This window comes from Silene latifolia, chromosome 5, assembly GCF_048544455.1.
Source record: "Silene latifolia isolate original U9 population chromosome 5, ASM4854445v1, whole genome shotgun sequence".
In the NCBI taxonomy this organism is placed as follows: domain Eukaryota; kingdom Viridiplantae; phylum Streptophyta; class Magnoliopsida; order Caryophyllales; family Caryophyllaceae; genus Silene; species Silene latifolia.
The window spans coordinates 9871196-9896863 of NC_133530.1; the positions used below are offsets into that span (position 1 = coordinate 9871196).

At 35.8% G+C, this 25668-nt stretch overlaps 4 protein-coding genes and 1 non-coding gene across 5 annotated transcripts in view; 4 read left to right on the plus strand and 1 right to left on the minus strand.

The window, feature by feature from the left end:
* Positions 1 to 25668, plus strand: part of LOC141656664 (receptor-like protein EIX2) — a 398824-nt gene that overhangs the window by 191692 nt on the left and 181464 nt on the right. The gene's annotated exons all lie outside the window — the stretch shown is intronic.
* Positions 1 to 25668, plus strand: part of LOC141656668 (receptor-like protein EIX1) — a 276353-nt gene that overhangs the window by 180396 nt on the left and 70289 nt on the right. The window lies entirely within an intron of this gene.
* On the plus strand, positions 916 to 1022 carry LOC141658063 (small nucleolar RNA R71). Its single transcript, XR_012548973.1, has one exon. It is a non-coding gene; the product is annotated as a small nucleolar RNA R71 (small nucleolar RNA).
* Positions 15652 to 16325, minus strand: LOC141655884 (uncharacterized). The gene is made up of 3 exons (XM_074462897.1): positions 16272 to 16325; positions 15876 to 16076; positions 15652 to 15781 (listed from the first exon to the last, which is right to left on the minus strand). Exons 1-3 carry the CDS (start codon positions 16278 to 16280, stop codon positions 15659 to 15661), a joined length of 333 nt encoding a protein of 110 aa, XP_074318998.1. The 5' UTR covers positions 16281 to 16325; the 3' UTR covers positions 15652 to 15658.
* LOC141657909 (acyl-acyl carrier protein thioesterase TE3, chloroplastic-like) lies at positions 18288 to 20270 on the plus strand. Its single transcript, XM_074465305.1, has 4 exons — positions 18288 to 18637; positions 19348 to 19457; positions 19948 to 20043; positions 20157 to 20270. Exons 1-4 carry the CDS (start codon positions 18538 to 18540, stop codon positions 20268 to 20270), a joined length of 420 nt encoding a protein of 139 aa, XP_074321406.1. The 5' UTR covers positions 18288 to 18537.

Genomic DNA, 25668 nt, shown 5'->3' on the forward strand with positions numbered 1-25668 from the left:
TGGGAGATTTGGTTGTCCGTCATTCGTTGAGAAGCTTGCATTTGGGTCCTAAGTTGGTTGATGGATGATGTTGTCTCGTCATGTTTTTGAGTGGAATGGTTGATGAATTGTGTTTGAGTATTGACAAGTTGGTTTTGGGAAGTCATCAATTGTTCCATCATGAGTTCCAAGCTTGACTTTGGTTGGGTATTTTGTTGGAAAGGTTGGGTGGTTTGTTGGAAAGGTTGGGTGGTTTGTTGGAAAGGTTGGGTGGTTTGTTGGAAAGGTTGGGTGGTTGGTGGGTTTAGTGATTGAAATTGTTGTCTAGGTTGGAAGGTTCTTCCTTTGAAACCCGGTGGACCTTGATTGAATGTTGTGTTTTGTTTTTGAGTTTGGAAGTTTGGTTGTTGTGATTTTTGTTGGAAGGTTGGGTTTTGGACATTTTGAGAGCCATAGGAGAAATTTGGGTGGGCTCTCAATCCGGGGTGATATTGGTTGTTGTTAAATGCTTGCTTGGCCGGACTAGACTCCCATATCCCGTTCACTTGCTCCATACAACTTCCATCTCCAACCACCAAAGGACACTCATTGGGTGGGTGTCCTTGGTCTCCACAAAGCTCACAACTATAGACTTGGTTCCTCATAGAAGAATTGCTAGATGTTTTGCTTGAGCTCATCAAAGCAACTTGTTGCTTAAGCTCTTCTATCATCTCTTTCACCTCCACATTGTTGGCCGATTCGACCGTTGACTTCCCTTTCCTCTTGTGCCTATCATTGTTCCAATGAAAGGTACGAGAAGCCATTTCTTCAATAAGCTCTTTCGCCGTCTTGTGGTCTATTTTATCCAAAGCTCCCTTCCCCGAACCGGAATCAAGGTTCATCTTCATCTCATTGTTTAACCCTTCATAGAAATTGTTGATTAGCTCATCATCCCCAATACCGTGGTGAGGACATAGCCTTTGGAGGCCCTTGTACCTCTCCCATGCTTCATAAAGGGTCTCATCTTCTTGTTGGGTGAACCCTTGGAGCTCACTCTTGATTCTTGCGGTTCGTTGGGGTGGGAAATACTTGTTTAGGAAAGCCTTGGAGACATTGTCCCAAGTTCGAAGAGAGTCGGGTTCACAACTTTTAAGCCACTCCTTGGCACTTCCCCTCAAAGAGTAAGGGAAAAGCCTAAGGCGTACGGCATCCTCCGTGACTCCATTGGCCTTGAACATGTCACAACTATCCAAGAACTCGTTGAGATGCTCGTTGGGGTTTTCGGTTGCTCCCCCTCCGAATTGGTTCCCTTGGACAAGTTGTAGCAAGGTGGCTTTCACATCAAAATTGTTGGCTTGAATAGGTGGCTTCACAATACTCGGATTTACCACCTTTTTCGGAGCCAAGTTATCTCTCATAGGTACCGCGGCCATTGTTACTTCCGTTTCCGGTGTTGCAAAAGGATTTTCGAAAGTTTCAAAGACACGTGGTTCTTCCCGAGGGTTCTCAATTACTGAATTTTCTTGAGGAATTGGTGTTTCTATAAGTCCTCTTCTACGGAGTGAATTTAGTCTTCTCGCGGTTGCTTCGATCTCGTGGTCAATCGGACGTATTGGTTGACCTCTTCGAGCTCTCCTAACCATGCAAAAAGTCCTACACACTCAAGAGAGGGATTAGAAACAAAAGACTTAGTCTAAACAAGAACGAAAACAATTAATATCTAGCCGAACTCCCCGGCAACGGCGCCAAAAACTTGATGGTATCAAGCTATACCTCGCAAGTGCACGATTTTATCGTTGTACACTATTAAGGGTCGATCCCACAAGGAGCTAGGAAGACTACTAATCGTTTTAACTCTATGGTTTAGCTAAGTCGACAATAAAGGGAGAAAGTTATACTAGAACTACCAACAACAAGATAAAACAAGCTAAAGAAGAAATAAGAGACAAAGCAAGGTAGAATGAAAGGGTTGTAAATCAAATAGATTAAAAACCTAAGACTCGGTTCTTCCCAAACAATTCGTAATTCCACACAATCAAATCTCTAGGCTAATCACAAGGGTAGTAAGGTGAGGAGGTGACGACTCTAATTCGCCTAAGACCCCCCTCTCGGGTTCGAAATAGGACACTAGTACTACCCACCAACCCCCCTCTCGGGTTCGAAGGTCGGAATCCCTAACTCAATACCCGACTACCCCAAAAACATGCATTATTCCCAAGGTAATCCAATATTTGCTAAGGTTATTAAGCCCCACAATTCCCGGTCATCCCACTCCCTCTCTCGAGGGTCGATTTCAAACGCTAGTTTAGAGGTGTCCTACCCTAGGTTCTCCCTTTCGGTCTCAACCAAGGTTAACAATAGGGTCAAGTCTCGGGTATCCAAATCACAACCTAACCAACTCTCGTTGGTGGTCAAGGGTCGTAAGTCAACACTACCCAAAAGTCAACCCATAACCCATGTCAATCCTCTAAACTACCCTCACCAATTTCCCCAAATAATTAGCCTTTATGAAATTCAATTAGTGAAATTACTCATGTTGGGTCAAACCGAGCCCTAGTGGAAGACTACTCACTAATCATGGTCCTAATTGCAAAATAAACAATAAAGATGGAAACTTTGGTCACAAACATGGTGGGAGGATAAATTCTACTACTAAACATGCAACAATCCAACAATAGATGAAAAGAAAGATGATTTAATCTAATAACAAGGTTGATTAAACTAAAAGACACAATCTTTAACCAAATCAACTCAAAGATTAAGTCTTTGAGGACAACTATCCAAGGATGAACAAATGAAAGAGAAACAAAGGAGAGATGAACAATGAAAAGATGAACAATGATGAAAATAACAACAACAAACAAACAACAACAACAATTTTAACATAAACAATCAAACAAACTTAAAGGAAGAACAAAATGTAAACAAATGAAAATAAGGAGAGAATTAATACCAACTCAATAGCAAAAGAGGAATTTGGATAGAAATAATAAAGAAGGAAATCCTTCAATCTTCTTACAAACCCAAATTCAATCACTAATTGATTGAAGAACTTCTCTAATTAAGGAAAGATTAACAAAGAGATTAACAAAGTTTTAAACTTGAAAGGGTAAATATTCTGGATCTAGGGTTGTGTGTACAAAAGGGGTTTAAGAGGGGGTATTTATAGGTTCCACAAGGATTAGGATAGAATTTGGAAATGGGCTTTTGAAACACGTATTTGCACTCCCTACGGCCGGTCAACCGGCCGCCGGTCCTTTGGCCGGCTGGGAGATCTCTGGAAATTTGAACAAGTTTTGGAAGTCACCAGGTATGCACGGCCGGTCGACCGGCTGCCGGTCACTGACCGGCTGGGACGTCTTGACTTTAGACTTGACTTTTTCGCTTTGGGAACTCCCACCGTAGCTAGCCCATTTCTGGCCATCATTTGACCGGCCGGGAGATTCCTGTAACTTCCTTCAATTTTCTTTGTTTTTCAGCTCATGTGTTTTCCCAGCCGGCTAGCCGGCCGCCGGGCCACCGGCTGGGGATACTTCTTCCTTGCTTCTTCCTTCATTTCATGCATACACGTACTCCCAGCCGGCTAGCCGGCTGCCGGCCTACCGGCTGAGGATACTCCTCAGCATCATTTCCTTCATCTTTCATGCGTAGCTTAGTGATCCCGTCTTTCTATCTTCAGTTCGCCCGTTCCCGCCTCAATTTCTGCAAGGGGGCCACAGTGTCATAGTAAAGGGAATCGGGACAAGAAACAAGAGGAAAGGGGGTACAAAACCGCCTCAAATGGAGTCGAACATGCATGAAAATAGAGGGAAAAAGGGTGCAAAATGGTCCTATATCAACTACCGACAAATTTCTCCTTGATCAATGGGAAGCGTTCACTGCACCATCGTTCAATGTGTCATGAACTTTATTGGAGATTTTTTGCTTGATAGCATATTAGCATATCAATACTATATATTAAATCCAGAAACCAAGGGATTTCAATGTAATTAAAGAAAGTTATACAAATTAATTATACTATATAGTTTTAAATCACTAGCATCATGTGATGGACCCGATTAAGGGATCTCAATGCAAATCAATATCAATACTGTATATTAAATCCAGAAACCAAGGGACTTCAATGTAATTAAAGAAAGTTATACAAATTAATTATACTATATAGTTTTAAATCAGTAGCACCGTGTGATGGACCCGATTAAGGGATTTCAATGCAAATATTATATAGTTTGGGTTAAATTAAATTATATAAAAGCTTGGTAATTTTCCTAAACATTTGTAAGAGACTAAAATATGGTTAATTTCCATAAAATAAAATAATTAATTAAAATAGTCAGTTTCCATAAAATAAAATAATTAATTAAGATGGTCAATTTCAAGGAGACTAAAAGAATGAAGATGCTTGGTAGTTTTCCTAAATATTTATAGAAGACTAAAAGATGGTCAATTTCCTTAAAATAAAATAATTAATTAGTATAAACATGCACACTTATGGTATTAATTATTATCATCATAAAATTATATATTAAATTTAAAATCTATGCAGTTTTATTAAACCTTATCGTTTATTTGATGTATAGAGATGTTAATTATTTAACATGCAAAAATATAATATTAGTAGGTTATAAATAATTCAAGTTAGATTCCATAATATATAATATTGCATAATTCTTTCGATTTGATTTAATGCATATATGTAATATATTTAAATAAATATATAATCCTTTTAAATTGCATGCCTAAATAGTAAAAATAATTTTGTCAGTAAAGAAAACAATTGTAGTAACATTGGATATAGTTATATGATAGTAATCACTCATTTGAATAGTAAAAGTAACAATATTATTAGCGAGATTAGTGAAAGTGGTAGAAACAACAATGTGAGTAGTGAAATAATCAATATTAATGCGTTAATAGTGAAAGTAACAATAATTACGGCGGGAGTAGTGAAATTATCAATATTAATGCGGCAGTAGTGGCAGTAACAATAATTACGGTGGGAGTTGTGAAAGTAACAATGATTACGAGCAAGTAGTGAAATGTTATTACTATTGTTTCATTAATAAGAGTAAAATATTAATAACGAGAGTAGTGAATTTGTCTCAAAATTTATTTCATCGTAATTTTAGGATATATCATAAAAAAATATATTAATGACAAATTTATGAGTTATGCAACTTTAAATAGTTTTATTTAATGGAAAAAAAATTAATGGTAAATGGAGGTAGCCCGGGCGAAGCCGGGCACCAATACTAGTCGTATTTAAAAGATGCAACCTTGCTTTGGATTGATCTGATAAAGGAGTGTTTTTATGTTGATGATGGTTCTAAACCAGTAGGTCTCATGAGAGATTGTCTCCCATTAATTTAGCGGGAGACATAATAGGGAAAAAAGAAATTCAATGGGTCCCTTACCCAATCATGTGAGAGGTATCTCAATAACGCTATTGAAAGACCGTCTCTTTGGGGTTTTTGTGGGTTCTAAAATACATTCTCTCAAAGCTAAAGTCGTTAGTTATTGCAAGCAAACGGAAGTTATGTATGTTATCGCTTATTATGGAAAATTGAAGGGTATCTGGGACGTCGTTGTCCTATAACTTTTTTTCATTTAGTTGTTAGTCTTGTTTTTTAATCGTTACTAGTTTTATACCTGTGCAATAAAATTGTACGGGGTTATATATTCAATAATTTAATCAAATGTATAAATATTAAAAATAAAATTCCAAATAATCTATAAAATACTATTAAAAGACATCCTAAAAAATGCCAACTAGACAAAGCCACGTAGGATGTGAAAAAGCCACATAGACATTCACATTGCCACCTTGGTTAAAATTGACACACGCCTACCCAACCATTCTCCACGCAGACATCTATACTATATAGTTAAAATGCTACTTATACCATTTAGTTTTATTCCACATGTCATTTTTAGATTAGTTAATATTAATTAATTTTAATTTATATTGCTTGATTAATGACAATTGACAACATAATATTAACTTATAAAATTAACATTTTAATTGAATGTTTTGTAATAAAACATGTTAAAGAATTGATTAAAGTTTTTCATAGGATTTTTTTTTTAATTTATTTTCATATGATGAAATATTGGTTGAAAATGTTGTAAATTTTTTTTTTGGTAAAAAGTCAAACTTAACTTTCCTGAAATTGTACCACTTAAAATTTACACCTATATCTATTTATTTAAGATCGTTACACAAACCCTTTTAATTAAAAGTAAAATAATTGTGAAGTTTAATAATATTCTTAAAAGTAAAGGTATGCCATTTTATTTCAACCACTATTTAAGATCAATAATAATAATAATAATAATAATTTTCATTAACATTTTTTCCTATTTGTTTTACCTCTTGAGCTTCTCACTAATGAATTATCTTATTTAATAATACTCATAACTCAAAAATAAATGAAAAGGCAAATTAAAAGATGGGAATCAATAGTTTATAATGGCTATTAAACCTACAATAGTTTTCATTCACTAATCCTCCATTTAATAACTATTGCTCATGAACTTCCAAATTACAAACTATATTTCATGGTTGAATTAAAAAATTACAAAAAAAAAATATGTAACTTGCCAAAATTCACATCAAAATTTCTTAATTTACAACTAAAATTACCATTTTACAATAAAAAGAAATGTTAGTGAATCGATTAATATTTTTCATAGTAATATATAGCTCATAAAAGTTATACATTTACTTCTTTATTTAAAATTACACAAACTTGAAAAGAAAAACAAATGAGTAGCTTAATAATATTCTTAAACGTAAAATTATGGCATTTTATATTCAACCATTATTTAAGTTCAACCCACGATAATTTTCACATAAATCCAATGATTTTCTTAAAGGCATCGTCGAATTTTCTCACAAGTCTCTTCTAATTCCCTACCCTAGCCTAACCGTTACTCCATTTAACTCTCATACTAATTTTGCAATAATTCTTACCACCATAAAGATTGTATAAAGCAACCCACTCTATACAACCCTTTGAATGCTTTTGTATTTTTCCTAATTAATATTTATGTCATTTAAAGTTTGTGAACACTAATTTTAGTGTACATTATTTAACTTCCAAATTAGCATTATTTATCTTCTCCTATTTAAGAACGTCTCATTTATTTTCCTCCAAAATAATCTGTGGGTGGTAAAAATTTGCAGTATTTTCTTTAACTTGAATTTGGAATGACGAAATACTAATTTGTGTATTATTTTTTGTTGTACTTTTGTTTCGTAGGCGATACGAAAGGAAGACCTTGTGGTGAAATCGTATGGTTAGCGGCTAACTCTTGATGCCATGCATACTGCACAGGTAAATTTACTTTTTCTACAACTAACAATTTCAATATTTCAATTTGTTTTAAAGTTTTCTAATTCGTACATAATCAAATCCTAAATATTATGAATCTTTATTAGTTGATGATCAAAATTAAAGAATAGGCATATGATCAATGATGAAATAAATTCCGATTTCATTTGATATTCACCAAAAAAATCAACTATCTAAATTTTTAATTTTTCTAGAGATAACCCGTGATTTTCACGGGTAACAAAACTAGTTATAACTTAAAATACTAATATAATTACAGTTATCAAAAAATTTCTTTGAAAACTATTCCCTCCATTGGCTCCATATATAGCTATGTAGAAATAATTAATTAAACTTTAATATATACACTTGACACTTTATAGTTGTACGTTAATTTTTTTATAATACATTAAAAAAACATAATACTGTATACTGTAAGGTATTTATTTTAAAAAAGTAGGAAATAGAGTAGAGTAATTAATTAAAGAAATTAGGAGAGAGTAATTAAATATGTATGAAGAACATGGGGGCCTACAAAAAAAATAAGTCTTGATAATTATTGGCCAATAAAAATACAAGAAATAACTTAGCTTTTAGATGTTTTAATAACTGCTGCGTAAAAAAAGTAACAAATCGTATGCTTGATGTGATAAATTGATAAATGCAAGATGAGTTACGTTCAACTCCGATCCTCCAATCTCCTATCTATAAAAGCTAAAACATTTAGGGGATTGTGATTGGCTGGTGAATTTTGGAAAAGAATTTGATTTTTTGTTAATGTAAGGGCCCCATGATCATCAAGCTAATTAATTACCCTCTCCTCCTTCCTCTATTCTTCTATTAATTCATTAATTCTTTCTTTCTCAATTCAGTAAACAACTCAAAATCATTAATTACTTTCAAAAATCATTAGGTTTAATTAACTTTTATTTTAAAAAAACAAACAAGTAATCGTCATACAGAGAGTATTATTGATTGTATAATTTTCTCAGAATTGGTATAATGGGGGCATGTCTTTATCTGTGACTAGAACTCTCATGATTCCAACAACGTCAACCACATTTGATAATTTGGTATTAGTAGTTTTTATTGCCCCTGCATTGGTTCACATTGAAGATTTTAAATCATATTTCAAATTATGGGCTTAGAATTAGACGACAGATGTACATTCACTTACTTTCACGTTCCTTTGTCGTAGACAATGAGCGTTTTAGGTCTTCATGGAGTGATTTGAGTTTTTCAAATTCTGTTGGCATTCGCATCCCTACCAAATATCTGATCATTAGACGGAAGAATTCATCACAATTCTATTTGCAACGACACTTACCGAGTTACTCGTATATATATATATATATATATATATATATATATATATATATATATATATATATATATATATATATATATATATATTCAAAATATGATATACACTATTAGAATCAATCAATCAATATCAATATCTATCTATACTATTAAAGGAAGCTTTTTTCAAGCGATTTGAGAGACTCCAACTTTTGAAAACTACCTAAAATAATTTTTTAATAAAAATATATCCAAAGATAATTACAAAAGATAAATTGATAATATATTTGAAGGGAAAATATTTTATCACTTCAGTATGATAAACCAATCATACGATAAGTGTAGAGGCAATCAACTTCTATTACCATGTAAAATTTAAATCACATCCAAACACTTTTGATAATATCGTCAATGCAAAATATTTGGTGTATATAAACCCTGCAAAGGATCACTTCCCATAAACCTCCTTTGAATGCCCTATCCCTATGAATTTATTTTGCCATTAATTTTGTGAACCTGATAAACTTTTATTCTATGAGATCTAATTTTGTGCTTTTTATTTTTATTTTACAGGAAACAACATACGAAAGTCATTTGAAGACGAGGAATTGATTCATTGCAACGTCAACAATAAAATTATGACGGACTCGATAGTACGGATTATATCTTACTATGATAATAATGATATTAATGGTATGTCATTAACTAACCTCCTTATTTTGAATATTCAAGTAGACAAATTTATTGTAGTTATACGTCATTTGATTTTTGTATCAATGTATGGAGTATAAAGTTGCATAGTGATTTAGTTATTAAGTTGCATAGTGATTAAGTTATTAATATTATAAATTTTTTGTTTGAACACAAAGATTGTATTGCGTGAATCAAGTTTTCTACTAACCACAACTACATCATTGTGGTTTAAGACCATTATAAAGTCACTCTTAATTATTTAATTTACATATAAAGAGAAATATAGTAGGAGTATAACATTGTTGATTTATTGGGTTTTTCTAACGTGTGCCATAAGGGCACACTTTAATAACCTAAATATGGTAAGATTTACAAGAGATTCTCACTAATTATGGTAAAAATGAGTTTCTACTTGAATATTTGATGAGAATCTCTTGCAAATCTTACCACATTTAGGTTATTAATGTGTGCCCTTAGAAAAAACCCTTATTGTAATATTGTGTAAACTAAGGGTGATTCCAACCGCGAAAGTTGCAGGGCATTATTCCATCATCTCGAGAATATAATTAGTGTGTAACTTTATTGTTTTTATTGTTCTTTTGTTTCTTTAGAAATTTAGTTTATATTAAGACTTTAGATATATTCAATATAAAATATACACGATGGGAAAGAATTCACTTAGACTAAATGTTACAAAAAAGAATACAATTCTATGATGTACCCATTTGTTTAGGCTTAAATTCTATGACCTAAGAAGACAATTCTAAAACAACTACTTTTGAAAGTTTAATTAGGACTCCAGATAATTATTATGAGAGTGAAATATGATAACAACTAACAAGACAAGATGTTTATACCGACATAACGAAATACGAAGTATATGATAAGTAGTAGGCATAAGTCTTTGTTTCCTACACATATTTTTGTTTATGCATTTACTTTATTTCTAGAGCTCGATTTTTTTAAACTTCACATGGAATCAATTACACTGTAAACTACTACGTATAATATTTCACGGTATACTATTTGCATAGTAAATTTTTATTATAGGTTATACTATTTGCATAGTAAATTTTTATTATAAAAAACTCTTTGATAAAGAGTAAGTCTTATCCAAGACAATTTTCACTAATACAATTGTAAAACAGATCTAAATACAACCCTATTAGTGGAGAAAATTAAGTGGTTACTAAAAGATCATATTTTATGACAAATTTATATAAAACCGTTTTACAGAAGTATTTATGTCATTGAAAAGGGAGTAACAAATAAAACCAAGTTATTCTAATTCTTATTTTTTGCGGAAAATAAAAGTTAAAGATCATTGAAAGGGAAGGAATTATTTCATTAGAAGATAATATCATCTACTAAATTTGATTAGAGTGATAATTGTGGACATGAAATTCTCCACTCTGAAAACTTCGACAAATTCCTCACAAAATTGTAAGTTTTTTTACATTAATAGTTAAAAAAGTGTGATGTTTTGATTATTAATCTATTATATAAATTCAATTTAATTGAACAAACTCCGATTTTTCAAGGGATGGTGAGCTTCCAATTTTTTATAGACTCTTTCAAGTGATATTAGGGACTTCAACTCTTGCAAACTACCTAAAATTAATTAAAAAATTAATCAAGATAATTTAAAAAATCTACCATGCTACGTATCATTTTATGAGATTAACACTAGGCAAACATAATTAGTGTGTATATAATTTTATTGCCTCCATGTTTACCAATACCCTGATTAGTCTCCATGTTTGACAGAGCAAGAATTCATGATTACTTGAACCGAGTTGATAGATAGAGAACGGTAGACTTGCTATTGGATAACTTATCTATAAAAGTAAGTGTAGTTTACGATTCAATTGATTTATTTTTGTTTAGTTAACGACATAATTTTTTTGATTGAGTTCTATGCTATTTAGACAATGTCGTAATAGATGTAGACTTTTGATTTTATGTTTCAATTTTTTCTGAGTTAGTTTACTATATACTTCGTAATTATAATAATATAGTCCTATGTGCAAGACAACGACAGTAGACCACATATATACAAGTTCTGCGAGAAAATATTCGTGGTTGAAGACATATCTAATTTGGTGATGATCGCTGTTGTAAACAAAACGGTTACTGTGCACCAGTGCGGCAGTGCATGCATGTGATTACGACGGTGATTAGAGGATGTATGCAGTTAATTATTAATTCGTACTTAATATCTTTTTTTCTTTTTATTATTTTGTCTTTCTCAAAATAAATGATGGGACAAACTTTCATGCACATTATTTCACTAAATAAATAATAAAATTGGTAAGATATTAGTATTATTTTTTCTTAGAGAAAGATATTAGTATTATTGATAGAATAGAAATTAGAATTTTTTCAAGTTAATTCAAGTTTAATTAAGTTAAACTAAATTAAAGTTAGCTTTATTGATTTGACTTTGACTGAAAATATAAATTCTTATAGTTTAAAGTATGATTTTAATAAAAAAAAACTCACTAATCAATTTTTTTTATTAATTTTATTGCCAGTCTCAACGAAAACTTAAGCGAGGGGACATTATTTATAGGCCCGTGCATCGCACGGACATTAAATCTAGTAAATATATATTTGAGGCTTTTTTCGAGCGACGTGGTAGTCTCCAACTTTTTTAAAACACTTAAATAAATTTTAAAATTAGTTACTTATAATTTTTCTATTAGAATTAGGAAATAATTAATCATTTATAATTTTTCTATTAGAATTAGAAAATTATTATTTTTTAATATTTCTACACTTATTATTTAAAATTAATTTTTTCTACTTTACTATTAGAATTAGAAGATCATTTCTTTATATTTTTATTTATTTATATATATGAAAACTTTGATATAATATAGAAAAAAATAACATAGATATATTCATAATCTTCAATTTTATACGGATTATTCAATATGATAATTCATAACATAAAATGTTTGTAAACTCCAAATTTTTTAACACTTAAAATAAAATTAAAAATTAACATAAAGAATAATATAGAAATAGTGTTTAATAAAAATTAACATATACTCCTAGAAAGAAGAATATAGAAATAGAGTTTAATACTGTAATTAGCTAAACAACATATTTTTTAAACGACCTGATTATTTCCTATGACAAGCTGGACTTTATCATTACACGATCCATTCATTGCATATTTTTTCATTATCAGAGAAATTATGCCCATTTTATTTCATCATAATAATTTCTCGACCCTCCCTTGAAATTTTGCTGTAATTGCATACTTGCCTATATCATTCTATCATCTATATTTGCACAAATTTCTTAGGATATCCAACCTCTACTACACATGGAGTTTGCTTCAAAGGGTACTCAATAAGTCAGTTTCGAAAAAAAAAGTTTTGGCATTTCTCACGTTTTCAAGAATTTGGTTCAAAATGGGTCGGGAAGGGTAAAAGGTGGAGTTTGGGGGGCGAGGGCAGTTGGAAATTTAAGAGTTTTAGTTAACATTTTCCAACTTTTTTCGAATTTCCCTTAAACTATTAATTACCTATCGCCCCCACTGAGACTTTTCGCCTTCGCTAGGGTTGATTCATTGCTCTATCACTGGGTCGGTTATTTCAAATTCAGGTCATTTTTGGATAGGTTATTATCACATTATTTAGGGATAGCAGTCAGTTCCAACAATAACATTCGGGTTGGGTTATTTTAAACATTTTAGATTTTAGAAATTTGATAATTCTATTACATAGAGTATTATTCTAAAAGTTATTTTAGACATTTTGATAATTACAAGGAGTATTATTCTAATTCTGCAAAAATTTGGAGTACATAGAAATCTTTAATGTTCAGTTCGTAATTAACATTGTACCATTGGTTGATTTATGCTCATATCTTTAACATTTATGTCATTGTTAGAATACGGGTAGAAAAAAGTTTATAACACCCTTTTTTTCTCATTTTCAAAATAGAAATCAAATAATTTTTAAAAAAATTAAATTATATTTAATGTTTCAACAATATTCGTTAGTCACCATGCTTATATTGACCTAATAATAAAAATTAAGTTATTTTAGTAATGATAGTAATTTAAAGTACTAAAATTTATATATTTTTTAATTACAATTTTATATTTCACACATGAAAAGTATACATTAAGCTTATATTGTTATATTCACATTTAACCCAATTTGTTTTTGACCCATCGGGTCGCTCGACAAGGTTGGGTCTTGACCGTAAATTAACGGGTTTCTTTGAGTCCGGGTCAATCGAGTCACAAGTCAAGATTTATGTGCTTGAAAAAATGGGTTGCTTCAGGTCAGAGCAAAATTTGACCGATCTTATAATGACTCGATTAAATATCAATCTTATTAATAAATCATAATTTTGGACACATTGGTGGATTTTATTTAGTAGGAAGTAGAGGGACTATCGAAAAAAAGTTTAAGTTGATAAAATGATTAATATGTAAATAAAAAAACATTTGAAAAAAGGAGTGCACGCACAAAAAAAATACATTATTTGGCGAAAGATCGGTGTCACTAATGAAAATATTCAACTCTAAAATCAAATTCACACAAATATAACGTAGCGATAAGTAATATATATATATAAAACAAAATATAACCAATCGAAAAATTCGGTTCAACTAATATTATTTCAAATTGGGCCTTTACAACCACTTGGATGGATTATTTTTCTCTCTCCGTTTGTGGATAAATGTTTTCTTAATTACGTTTCTATGTTGACCTGCGTTTTGTGTTCAAATTGTAAAGCCGAATCAAGAGCAGCCAAATAGATTGGGTTAACAAGTGTTTGAGGACATGTTTTAAGAGTGTTGGCAACAAACCAAGAAGAGCGATGAAAATTAATAGAAGAAAGTCATAAAGCATCATAAAGATTAGAGTAAATCAAGACGAGATGAAGTGATTAAGGGTTTGCAAGAGTTTAGGATGAAGGTCAAATTAAAGGAGTAAGATTAGCGGAAGCTAACAAAACTTATTCTCAGAAACGTTAAGACATTGACAATAATAATGACATACAAGTCTAGACCTGGCAAAACGGGTCAACGAGTCGGGTTCGGGTCGAGCCAATTCGGGTCCCTCATTGATTTCGGTTTAACTCAGGTCGGGACGGGTCATTTCAGGTTTCGGGTTTGTTGATCGGGTCTGTTTCGGGTCAAGTGGTACGAGTTGTTTCGGGTCGGGTCATTTTTGGGTCAATGAATAATAGAGAAATAGCCATTTCAAGTCTTTTCGTTTCAATTAGAGTTATATTTTGTCGGGTCATTTACGGGTTTGGTGGTTTCGGGTCGGGTCAGTTACGGGTCAAGAAAGCTCGAGTTCATGTTGGGTCGGGTCGGGTCGGGTAAATTCGGGTAGTTTGGGTCACTTCGGGCCTCGGGTCAGTCTTTTCGTGTCCGGTTAATCGGGTCGGGTTGCTTTTGTTAGGTCTACATAAAACACATGGTTGAGGTGAGGAGGAGAGGTCCAAAAAGAAGGGATCTAAGAGACAAGGGGGTATTGCATTTATATTAGTCGTTTATCATACTTTAGATACAAAGATCAAAAGAGAGAAGACATGTATATGTTACGTTGTATGTAACGCGTGGAGTGCTAAACGAATTATCGTTAATCAAATAGGTTAGCATTAAAATTGATCTATAGTACACTTTACACAATAAAGGTTAAAACGTCTTTATACATTTTATATTTAATCAATTATTTTAAAATCCGTGCAACGCACGGGCATCCCACTAGTTAAATATATAGGCTTACTGATCAAGTCCCCTGCTAGATAAAATAATGATTTGGGTTGCAGCGACAATTGCACATCTCACTATCCAGTAGACACATATTGCTTGTCGATCATCGGGCATATCAAAGTAGCCAAAACGTGAATTTATAATATCGAAAAGGTATCGCAATGAATTAAGCAGGATTTTGATGAATTCATTATTGGCTTCGATCTGATTTCTGTAAGCTTCTTTGTTGGCCGATATCAGTTCCCTCTGATCGCCTGTCGTGGGTTCGTTAACAACATTATCGGCGTAAATCCTAACAAGGAGCCAGAAGTCGCCAAAGGTAAGCGCAAATGCCACTATTGTGTTTCTTGCTTTGTGTTTCCAATTAAATTTTGATAAATGATTCAAAAGCTTGAGTGAGATATTGTGTGTATCATTGCCACTCAAAATCTCACTTGTGATCTGCATTCATTATTTCTCATTGTCAGAAATAAGTATAACTGGTATCTTGTAATACGTCTACATCGTCATATATATGGAGATTATTGAAGTTATAAGATCTTACGGGACCTCATTTAATGATATACCGATACATTAGTACTATATCCGAAAATTGCAATAAACACGTATATATGATAATCAGTTACTTCAATTTATCCAGCAGTAGTAATATGACCTGAGAGAAATCAGAGAATAGCCTTCCAAATAAATCGCAATTCATATATTGAGTTATATCTGTTCCCTTACGGCCCTCCAATAAAGCATCCTGTATAAATCACCAAGTTTGCATAAACATCTTACTTTACTTTATTTTGTAAGTATTGATTGGGACGGAGGGAGTAATTAGGAACATACAATACCTTTGAACCTTGTTCAATGGTTCCAGTAGCACGTTTAATAAACTCCTCTGCAACTTCCAACCACGAATAACCGGCAAATTGAAGATAACTTTTAGACTTATCCAACTCTTGAAGTATCGGCAAAAGGTAAGAATCCGAGTACATGGGAGCTTCTTCTCCACTTTGCTCTCCACTGTTTTCCATGCCTGCGTAGTCCTTTTCCTATAACGTCAACACTTTGAAAACTCAAATTCCCAAATTAAGCCAACACAGGATAAAGTATTAACAAAATAAACAAAGAGTTGAGTACAAATCAAGGCAATAACTAACTAGCATTGTTAATTTGTTATCCCAACTAACGACCCTACATAATTAACCACTATTTTCGGAATAATCATATATAGTCTTTTAACTTACGTGTGCCATCGATCCAAAATGGTTAAATTAAAGAAAATTTAAGTTTTATGATTGTTATGGTTAAGTACAAAAATAAATGATTGAAAACCAAATATTTAAATGTATACAAAGGCTCGTTTTTAATTTAATAGTTAAGATAAGAATAAAAAAATCAAGGGTTTTCTAAAATGTGCTCTAAGGGCACATGTTAATAACCTTAATATGATAAGATTGACAACATATTCTCATGAGATATTCAAATATAAACTTATTGTTACCATAATTAGTGAGAATATATTGTTAATCTTACCATATTAAGGTTATTAACATGTGCCCTTAGGGCACATTTTAGAAAAACCCAAAAATCAATACTTTGCTTTCATGCGTGCCATTACGCTCGTAAGAGATACCCACCTTTTACTTTTTGGGTAACTACAAGTCTACAAGCAAGATGATTATTGGAAGGATTCTTGCTCCATTTTGTGAAAAAACCTCCCACAAGTGATGATTTGAAGGTTTCAAGTAATACGGAACATAATAATGTAAGTTCGAATTACTCTATACTAAAAGTGCTTCATGAAAATTATACTACAAAGAAGGATTTTATAATATTTTATTCCCATTTTAGTGCCCCTCCTTTGTGTGTAGGGAGGACATCCTCCGGGAGGATGCAAGTATTTTTCATAATTTAGTACAAATGTACAATAACTTTTCTACCCCCAAGGCCCCAATTTTAGCTAACTTTCCATTATTTATAGTACTTTTCAACACTTTTTTAAAATCTTGTGAAAAAAGGCAAACGTATGAAATTCAACCGAATGGAAAGAGTATTATATTAAGTAGGTTTCACGAGAGACCGTCTCTCACTAATTTAGTGAGAGACATAATAAGAAAAAAGGAAATTTAGTGGTCTCTTACCCATCATGTGAGAGGTCTATTAATAACGCTATTGAGAGACCGTCTCTCCGAAATTTTTGTGGTATTATTTTAGGGTGGACTTGAAAAGTAAAGTGTAAAGTATTAGTGAATTGTTGTGGACATAGAAGGTATGTAAAGCAAGGAATTAGTTAACTAGGATTTTCTTATATACTCGTATAAAGCAACAAATTAAAGCGCATATAATATAATTCTTTTCTAAAATGTTGGTTAACTAGATTCTCCAATCCAAACATATTTGTGCATACGAATTCATCTGTCTTCATTATTGAAGTATTATTTTTCAATTGGTCGGTAAATTATCGACTGAAATGTTTTTACTGTTTATTAAGGATTGGTTTTTAGGGTTATTTTTGCTGGGTAAATGTCAAAAGGTGAAATTTTATCCCTTTGTACCAATTACTTGTTTATCTTTGATTAAAGTATCCGTCATAGAGAATAAATAAGGTAAACAAAAGAATGAGAAAGATGGAGTATTCATGTTGTGAGGTTTTGTATAGTTTGGGTATACGAGTGGCAGTATAAGACATTTGTGTTGAAGTTGAACTGTCGAATTGTTGTCTTGATTACTCGCTCTAGTTCGATCATTGACTGGAAATGTGTATTTGAGCCTTTGATGTAAAAATGAAAAGGTGGAAAGGGTGAGGGTTGGATTCTTAACCATCAACAATGAGAATTAAATGAGTTTCATTGTTGGTTGAATTCATCCAATTTTGAAGTCGTACCTGTGTTTGACACGACACTTAAGGATATGGGTATCCTCGTATCCTTGTTTTATGTTGGTGTCCACACTTCTCAAAGACCGAGTCTTGAAGAATGTAACACTTGGATATGTACCCGTTTCTGACAACCATACTTGAGTCAGATTTACGTAGGTAGTGATAAGAAGACGGTTAGGACTTTGATGTCTTTAGAGTTGCTGTAGTGTAACCTTTTGTGAACTTTGATGATCAACTCTAATTCAGCAACCACTGAGTAAACTTTTTTCTGAGAGAATCGAGTTCATGAACGAAAATCATTGTACTGAATTGTTTGAATGTAAACTGAAATAGAGACATTCATCATTATTGGTATGGACTATGATGGAATGATACATCTGAGTATCTGACCCTTCCTTCACCCACCGTGCGATACTTTTCTAGCGTCAAATAGGTTGTGCTGTTGTAAGCGGGATATCCTAATTGTATATAAATACAGCCAATATGCAATACACACTTGATAGATTATCAGATGTATGTATAGATTCAACAACTTCGCAATTTGTAAATTCATTGGGGTTTGGAATCCGGTACCCAATGTTATAAGTTCGTGTTCATGTTATTGTTAATCATTTTCTTGCTTTCTTTTCAGAATGGATTGGTTTCTTGATATTGAGCTGAAAGTAAGGGACTATGAGTTGGATCAATATGGCGTTGTCAATAATGCTGTTTATGCAAGCTACTGTCAGCACGGTACATACAGAATATTATCTATTAAGCATACAATTAGAACTATTTCATTGTGGATTAATCAGAAAAAAGATAGCAGTTTTTTTTTCCATTGCGTTCGTTCACTTGAGGCTGAAACACTTGAAGTTAGGCGGTGACACCCGCATGAGAGTCTTTGTATGTTATGTCCACTGGCCTTTATAGCTATGATCTGTAGATATCATTACGAGTTCTCTTAACCCTTTGGCCATGGCTACTTACCTAAAGTATAGATGCGTTTTTGTATGTGCTATTGGCAAGATGTTTTCTCCTATGGACGAGCCCATCTCACAATATAACTGACATTATGATACTCTGTACCCGTGTTATAGAAATCGTGATGAATACCACATCTTACTATCTTAGTACCACGTTGGGACTAAGGGCTTCTTGTTCTTGAATTCTATTATAGTATGTGTTTTGGGTATCTGGCCAAATGCCCAAGTGTTCAAATCAGCCCGACAACTTTTTCCGCATTTTCTTCCATTATTTCTGTTGTGTATTATCTTTCAGTAATTCCTGATCTGAAATTAGTCGAAAGTTGGTCAGCTGATGTCAATACCGTTTTGTTTTACGAGTTGTACGTACTGTTAGGATAATTTTTCTTTTCCGTCATTTTCTGCATGAGAACTTGCATTATTTTCTTTGGTAGGTTATTTATGGAGTAAACTAACCCTGCTATTGATTCCATGCAGCGCGCCATGAGCTCTTAGAAGCAATGGGGCTTAGTGCAGATGCGGTTGCTCATAGTGGTGAGGCATTAGCATTGTCAGAACTCTCTCTCAAATTCCTTGCACCTCTCAAGGTAGGTTAAATTGATCCGAGTGCATTTGCTGTCATTATAGCAATGTTCTATAATCATGAAATAGTATATGGTGGTTGGTTTTTGGTTACGAGTCCTTGGAAAACACTCTATCTGTTACTGGACGGGAAAGGCTGTGTATGTTCAATCCCTCCTCGCCACACTTTGATCACTAACCAGTTTATGGGTTCGGAACAAAGCTTGCACGAAACTCTGGCTATAAAATAAAATGGCCTTAGGCATGAAGATTAAACTATTTCAGAGTTCGTAATCACAAATAATTGAATGACTTCAATCTTGCTCTGGGAAATTGGGAACTGCTCAGCAGAGCGATGATTAGCGTCATTGTACTGCCTGAGATAAACCATGCACTAGCTGCAGTTTATATGATTAGCGTCATTGTAAACTGCCTGAGATCGATGTGTGATTTAAGAAGCCTGTGTTTCGTTGAAGTACCAAATGCACTTATGCTCGTTTGTTTTACATCAAGCAGAGCGGAGACAAGTTTGTTGTGAAGGTGAGGGTGTCAGACAGCTCAGCGGCTCGCTTATTCATCGAGCATAATATCTACAAGTTACCAGATCAACAGGTTTCTTCTTATCTTATGCTTCTATTGTAACTACATGTATTTATTTTTGCTTCCCTTGTCCATTGCTCTACTTAAAACGGAGTAGTAAGTAGCTGAATGCTTTTGGTTGACAGCCTGTTCTTGAAGCTAAGGGAACTGTGGTATGGCTTGATAAAAATTACCGCCCTGTTCGGATACCTCCAGCGGTGAAATCCAGTCTCAGTTTATTTATGAGGCATCATGATTGAGTGTACATCTTACTCTCTCTCTCGGCGCTGAAAATGTACAATTTTAATCAAACTACATGATTACATACTGTTTAAAAAGTGTTGTTGGGTAACTTTGCCTGTGTGGCCGTCTCATTAACATTGGTCGCTACATTGCATGTTATTCTGACGGCACTTTTAGGCGGTATTGTTCGTGTATATAACCCTACAAGCAAGATAAGGCCACGACAAGATTATCTGGTGTTCATTCTCGGTCGCAAGTCTTGAAAAGGAGAGTAGTAGTAGTAGTAGACGTGTGATAATTTAGCGCGTTAAAGCTTGTTATATAACCTGGACATAGACCAAATTTTGATTGTCTGTGATTTTAGTTTTCGTATTCATTGACAATCTCGGTTGATAGCAGAATTCTGTATGCTGTTTTTGTGTTATTGTTCCCAGATTCTTTGAGACAAAAGTTTCGGTGTTTTTGGGTTGTCATTGGGACGGCTTTTCGACAAATTCATACTTTTCTAACTCTGCTCTATTGACCGAAATTGAATTCAAAACTGGTAGTCAAAATTCAAAACCCAGAACAATCCTCATACCTGAAGTCATCAAATTAGAATATCATGCATGTATGCAGACGATTTAATAGCATACTGTCATTTTCTTTGCTTTCAAAATTCTTTGTCAAAAACTTAGTCCTTGCCTGGTTTCCTGGAAGCTCCTCGTCGAAAAACAGCCACCTTAGTATGAGACATAATGCTTGATGATCTCATTTCAGCACCTATATATAATGGTGTCCTCTAGGAGTGTTGGAAGTACTCATAATCGAAAACCCACAAATAACTACCATCTCGAGGCCGAGTATTTCTGATTTTAGGGAGATTTTTATTCATTTTTTGAAAAGACGATGAATTTCCGGGGAATGTTTTCTGTTTCGGTCATATTGTTTGTGATTGTAATATTAGTTTCATGCCAATTACAAGTTGAAGGTGCTAGGTTGATGCCTAAAGAATCCGATGATGCAAAGAGCGGTCACATAGCAGCAATGTACCCCCTATATGAAAGGGCAAAACATAGAATGGCTCTTCTTCTTGAGCAGCTTGCTTCGGGACCTTGTGGCGGAGGCAGCGGTCATTAATTTCATGCCTCATCAAAGGCCAAAAAATATTCTTTATTATTTATTGATTATAATTATAAAGTTGTTTATTACTAGTCATTTATTAATTTCTTTATACCAGTGACCTTGTATATGATAGTTGTCTATTACTAAAGTCATGTTAAAACATCTTTATTAATTTAATTTTCATTTATATTACATGAGTTTTTCTAACGTGTGCCCAAAGGAAAAATTGAGCACCAAATGCTCGAGTACGGAGAGAAAAAAAAGAAAAGAAAAAAATCTGAGTTCAGCAACTTAGTTTCCCCAAAAGCTAGCTCAAAGGGTGGTAGAGCCCTTGTCCTATATAAATCCCCACATCAGCCCCCCATTTGATCGATGTGGGACTCATGTCCCATACCATGCAATGACACACATCCAGAATAGATACTTGAGCAAGTCTTGCTTAAGACGAAGTGTTGTTTGTTCTTCATTCTCTTCTTGAAAAATGAACACTTTTGTTCTAAATTCCTTCAATCTTCATGAAACCAGGTAAATGGTTCCCAATTCTCAATTTCATCATTAAATTTAGAACTGTAAAACTTTCTTTTAGGTTTTCTTGTTTTTGTTTACTTGCTTGATTAATTATTACTATTGTTCCGGGTGTAATTCCAGAGCATGTATAGTTACCTCCCGTGGCTTGTAGAATGATGTCTTGAGTTGGATTCTTCTTGCCTTTATCGTTCCTCTCGGCCTCTCCTGCAACAATGAACGAACTGAGGGCTTGGCTTTGTGCCAAGCGTACTCACTCCGACGCTCAAGTCAGTAACTTTAGAGGATTAAGTTGTGTTACTTGGCTAAGTATGTATTATAGAGAGATAAGGAAGATATTACCAGATGAATAGTGTATTTAGGTTAAGTTGTGGATCCTTTCCTCAATGAGGTTTGAGGAGTATTTATAGACTTTCACCTTTTGTCACGTAGTGACCAAGTGGCCAAGTGGCTAGCAGGTGGAAAGACCGTTCTACCCTCGGCCGATGGACCTATGGCAGGCCGGCCGAGGGTTCTTGGATATGAGTACGCGGATATGTGTCCCGGCTGGCTAGTTGTCCTAGCCGGGACCCAGGTGACAGGCCGATGGGCTGCATCGGCTAAGCTGTCTAAGTCGTTGACTTGCTGTGGATGTCTTTGACCTTGCTCAATATGTTGACTTGGTCAGCGGTGCAGAATATGCCCCATCAATTTGCCCCCAGCGTAGTCTATGCCGTGGTATGGGCTCCGATGTATGTTGAGCGTATATTCTGCGCAAGTGATTTGCATTTGTGTTTTCTGCGTCGGCTCCTTCTACAGTGTCGGCTTCTTCTACCTCGGCCTGGTTCTGATTAGGCCGTACCATATCCCCCCTCCACATGGATGTGTAAAGGGCATCCGATGTGGAAAAGAAAGTGACGCTGGCCGAGACCAGGGTTGAGAGTGCCGGTTGTTTTTGGTTGCCCCCGGCCGGTGCTATGTAGCTTGGTTGATCATGTGGCCGGCGGAGAGCAGATACCTAGGAATTTGTTGAGGAAGATGAATAGGCGGAGAGATGTGAATGGGCGTGTTGAAGACGCTTGGTCACTGTTGCATTGATTGACGTTCAACTGTTACAACGATTGACATTCCGTGGTTGCATGTCCGATACGTGTCCGTTTGCTGATTGGCTGACGTTTCATGGGCTGTGCCCTGATTGGTCCTTCTTCATGGGCTTTCCCCTATAAATAGGGCAGTTATTCCGTGAAATTGGCCACCAATTTCATTCTCCAAAATTTTCTCCTCTAAACTTTCAAGGGCTTCTTTTTCTTCCAATTTTCAGAGTTGTTACGTCGGCGTACCACTTTTCTTCAAGGTAAACAAGCAACTTTTCAACTTTTAATTGTTAAGTAATTGTTGTGAACATGTCTTCTGCTGATGCCGGGACTAGTAAACCGACGCCGGGGGGCCGTAGGTCCCCTTCTCCTGAAGTTGATCCTCAAATTTTGGAGGAATGGGAGGATGACGATGATGTTGATGATGACTTTGGTGATGATGCTGAAAGGGCTCGTCCTAATGAGGGGAGGCAGTACGTTATGGATCACGGCGACCCCTGTAAAGTCCGCCTTGACCGTGCTTGGACCCATAAGCTCGCTAGTTGTTCCGGCGAGACACTTTTCGAGGGTCATTTCTTCTTTGGCAGGGGATACAAAATTGTTATCCCTGAGGAGGGTCAGGCCGTCTGTTGTCCTCCACCGGGCTACACCGGCGTATACATGCGGCACTTGGAGTACGGGCTCCGGTTTCCGCTGAATGAGTACGTTATGGCTATCATTAGAGCCATGAACGTTGCCGTTGCCCAACTGCACCCGTTGGCTATGAGGACCATAGTCGGTTTTGTCTGGCTGTGTCTCTTTAAGGGAGAGGCCCCAACGGTGAATTTATTCCGCCGGCTTCATCATCTCCGGCCATCAATATCTGGCCGCGTCGGATGGTACAGTGTGCAAATGGAGCAGGGTTATGTCTCTGTTGACAAACTTACTTCTTGCAAGGACTGGAGAGATCGGTGGGTGTACGTTAAGGTGCCGGATGACTATCCGCTGCCCCGCTCCTTCCAGCACCCAGTTAATTTGCGGTGTGAGACTAAGGCGGAGCGTGAGAAATGGGTCTCATACAAAAAGCCCAAGATGGATGTCAGCAGGGTTTATCTTAAGGAGGATGAGAAGCTGGCGATGAGGCTTTTTGAGGCGGACAAGGGTGGGGTGCCGAGAAGATGGATTCCCCCAACGCAGATCATTCTTCAGGATGAGCCGCTCTGCTATGTCGGCCTCATACCGGCCCTAGCACAGGGTGAGTGGGGTTGGTGTGAGGCCCATCACCGCTTTCAATGTTCCTGTTTCTCGAGCTTCGATTTATTTTTAAACTCTTGTTTTGTCTCCTTCGCAGACCACTTCGGACCGGACCTGTCTGAGGATATCCTCCGGAGAATGGGGCTGCACAAAGATAAGACCGTTGCTAACCTGCATCCCAAGGCTCTAACCCATGACCGCAGGATGTCGCCGAATGATCTCATGGATCAGCAGCTGAAAGGCTTGAATGTGGTGGAGGCCCAGGCGAAGGTGGTCAGCAACATGCCGCGCCATACGCGAAAAACAAAGTCTTTGGCGGCGACGGCGTCGACATCAGTTCCACCTCCCATCTCTTCAGTCCAGAAGGAGACGGTGGAAGTTGTCGACATTACCGATGGGGACTCTGATGCGGAGGGATCTTCCCTTGTCCGTAAGAGGAAAAAGTCTGCCCCTGCCGCTCATGCTTCTGCTGCTGCTGCTGAAACCGCTGCCGGTGAGGAAGTGCGCCCCTCGGCCAAGAAAGCCAAGCAAGGTACAGATCTATCCTGTGGCTCAGATTCAGCCGGCTCGTTAGGCGTTTCTGATGACAGGCTTCTTGGCATGTCTATGCATGTGGAGACTGATGCATTAATTGTATTTTGTAGATCAACCGCTGTCGGCCGTCGCTCTTATTGAGCAGCAAGTGGAGAACCCTGTGCAGGCTGGTGACGGAAACGCCACCATTGATTCTTCATCCCAGAAGGCTCCCCTCTCCCAACTGCAGGCTGGTGATCAAAACGTCATCACTGACTCTTCATCCCAGAAGGCTTCCCTCTCTTCATCCCAGAAGGCTTCCTCCTCCCAGCTTGTAGTGGAAGGCGCGGTTGATCAGGAAGCTGGCGAAGTGGAACGAGCTGGCCGGTGCTCATATTCTAGAGCAGGAGAAGGCCGCGGCTCGATCCGCTTCTGAGCTTACTGCCACCAAGAAGGTGGCCATGAAGGTGAAGCTGGAACTTCTCGATGAGCAGAAGCTTAGGGGAGATGCTGAGAAGGCGCTCTTGGCTGAGAGGAAACTCAGGGAGGACGCTGAAAAGGAGGTCCTTGCTGAGAGGGCTAAAGCTGAGGCCGCGGCGGCTGAAGCTGCTAAGCTGTCGGAGAAGTGTGACCTTGTTCAGAGGCACGCCGACCTTTACTTCCAGCAGAGGAATGAATTCAAGAGCCGGTTTCTGATCCAGGGGAAGGTGATTCGGAGCAAGGAGGCCATCATCAGACAAAAGGAGGAGGACATTGAGATGCTCCAAAAAGCCATGCTTCCTAAAATGTGCGTCCAATACCGGGATCTGGCCGAAGGAGCTGCCAGGGAAGTGATTGGGGAGCTCTTCCCTCTTGATGGCTCCTTTCCGTGGGACAAATTTGACGAGCTGTTTGACGATAAGCTCGAAGCTAAGGAGGAAGCCCTGGAGGAGAAGGCCAAGGAGGAGGTGAGGGTGAAGCAGGAGGA

Excerpts from the sequence above, each read along its gene's own strand:
- LOC141655884 (XM_074462897.1), bottom strand. Across the intron at positions 15,782-15,875 it reads CCATTGAACAAGGTTCAAAG|GATGCTTTATTGGAGGGCCG; the intron begins GTATTGTATGTT and ends TGATTTATACAG.
- LOC141657909 (XM_074465305.1), top strand. The coding sequence starts at position 18,538 with ATGGATTGGTTTCTTGATATTGAGCTGAAAGTAAGGGACTATGAGTTG. Across the intron at positions 18,638-19,347 it reads TGCAAGCTACTGTCAGCACG|CGCGCCATGAGCTCTTAGAA; the intron begins GTACATACAGAA and ends GATTCCATGCAG. Across the intron at positions 20,044-20,156 it reads ACAAGTTACCAGATCAACAG|CCTGTTCTTGAAGCTAAGGG; the intron begins GTTTCTTCTTAT and ends TTTGGTTGACAG.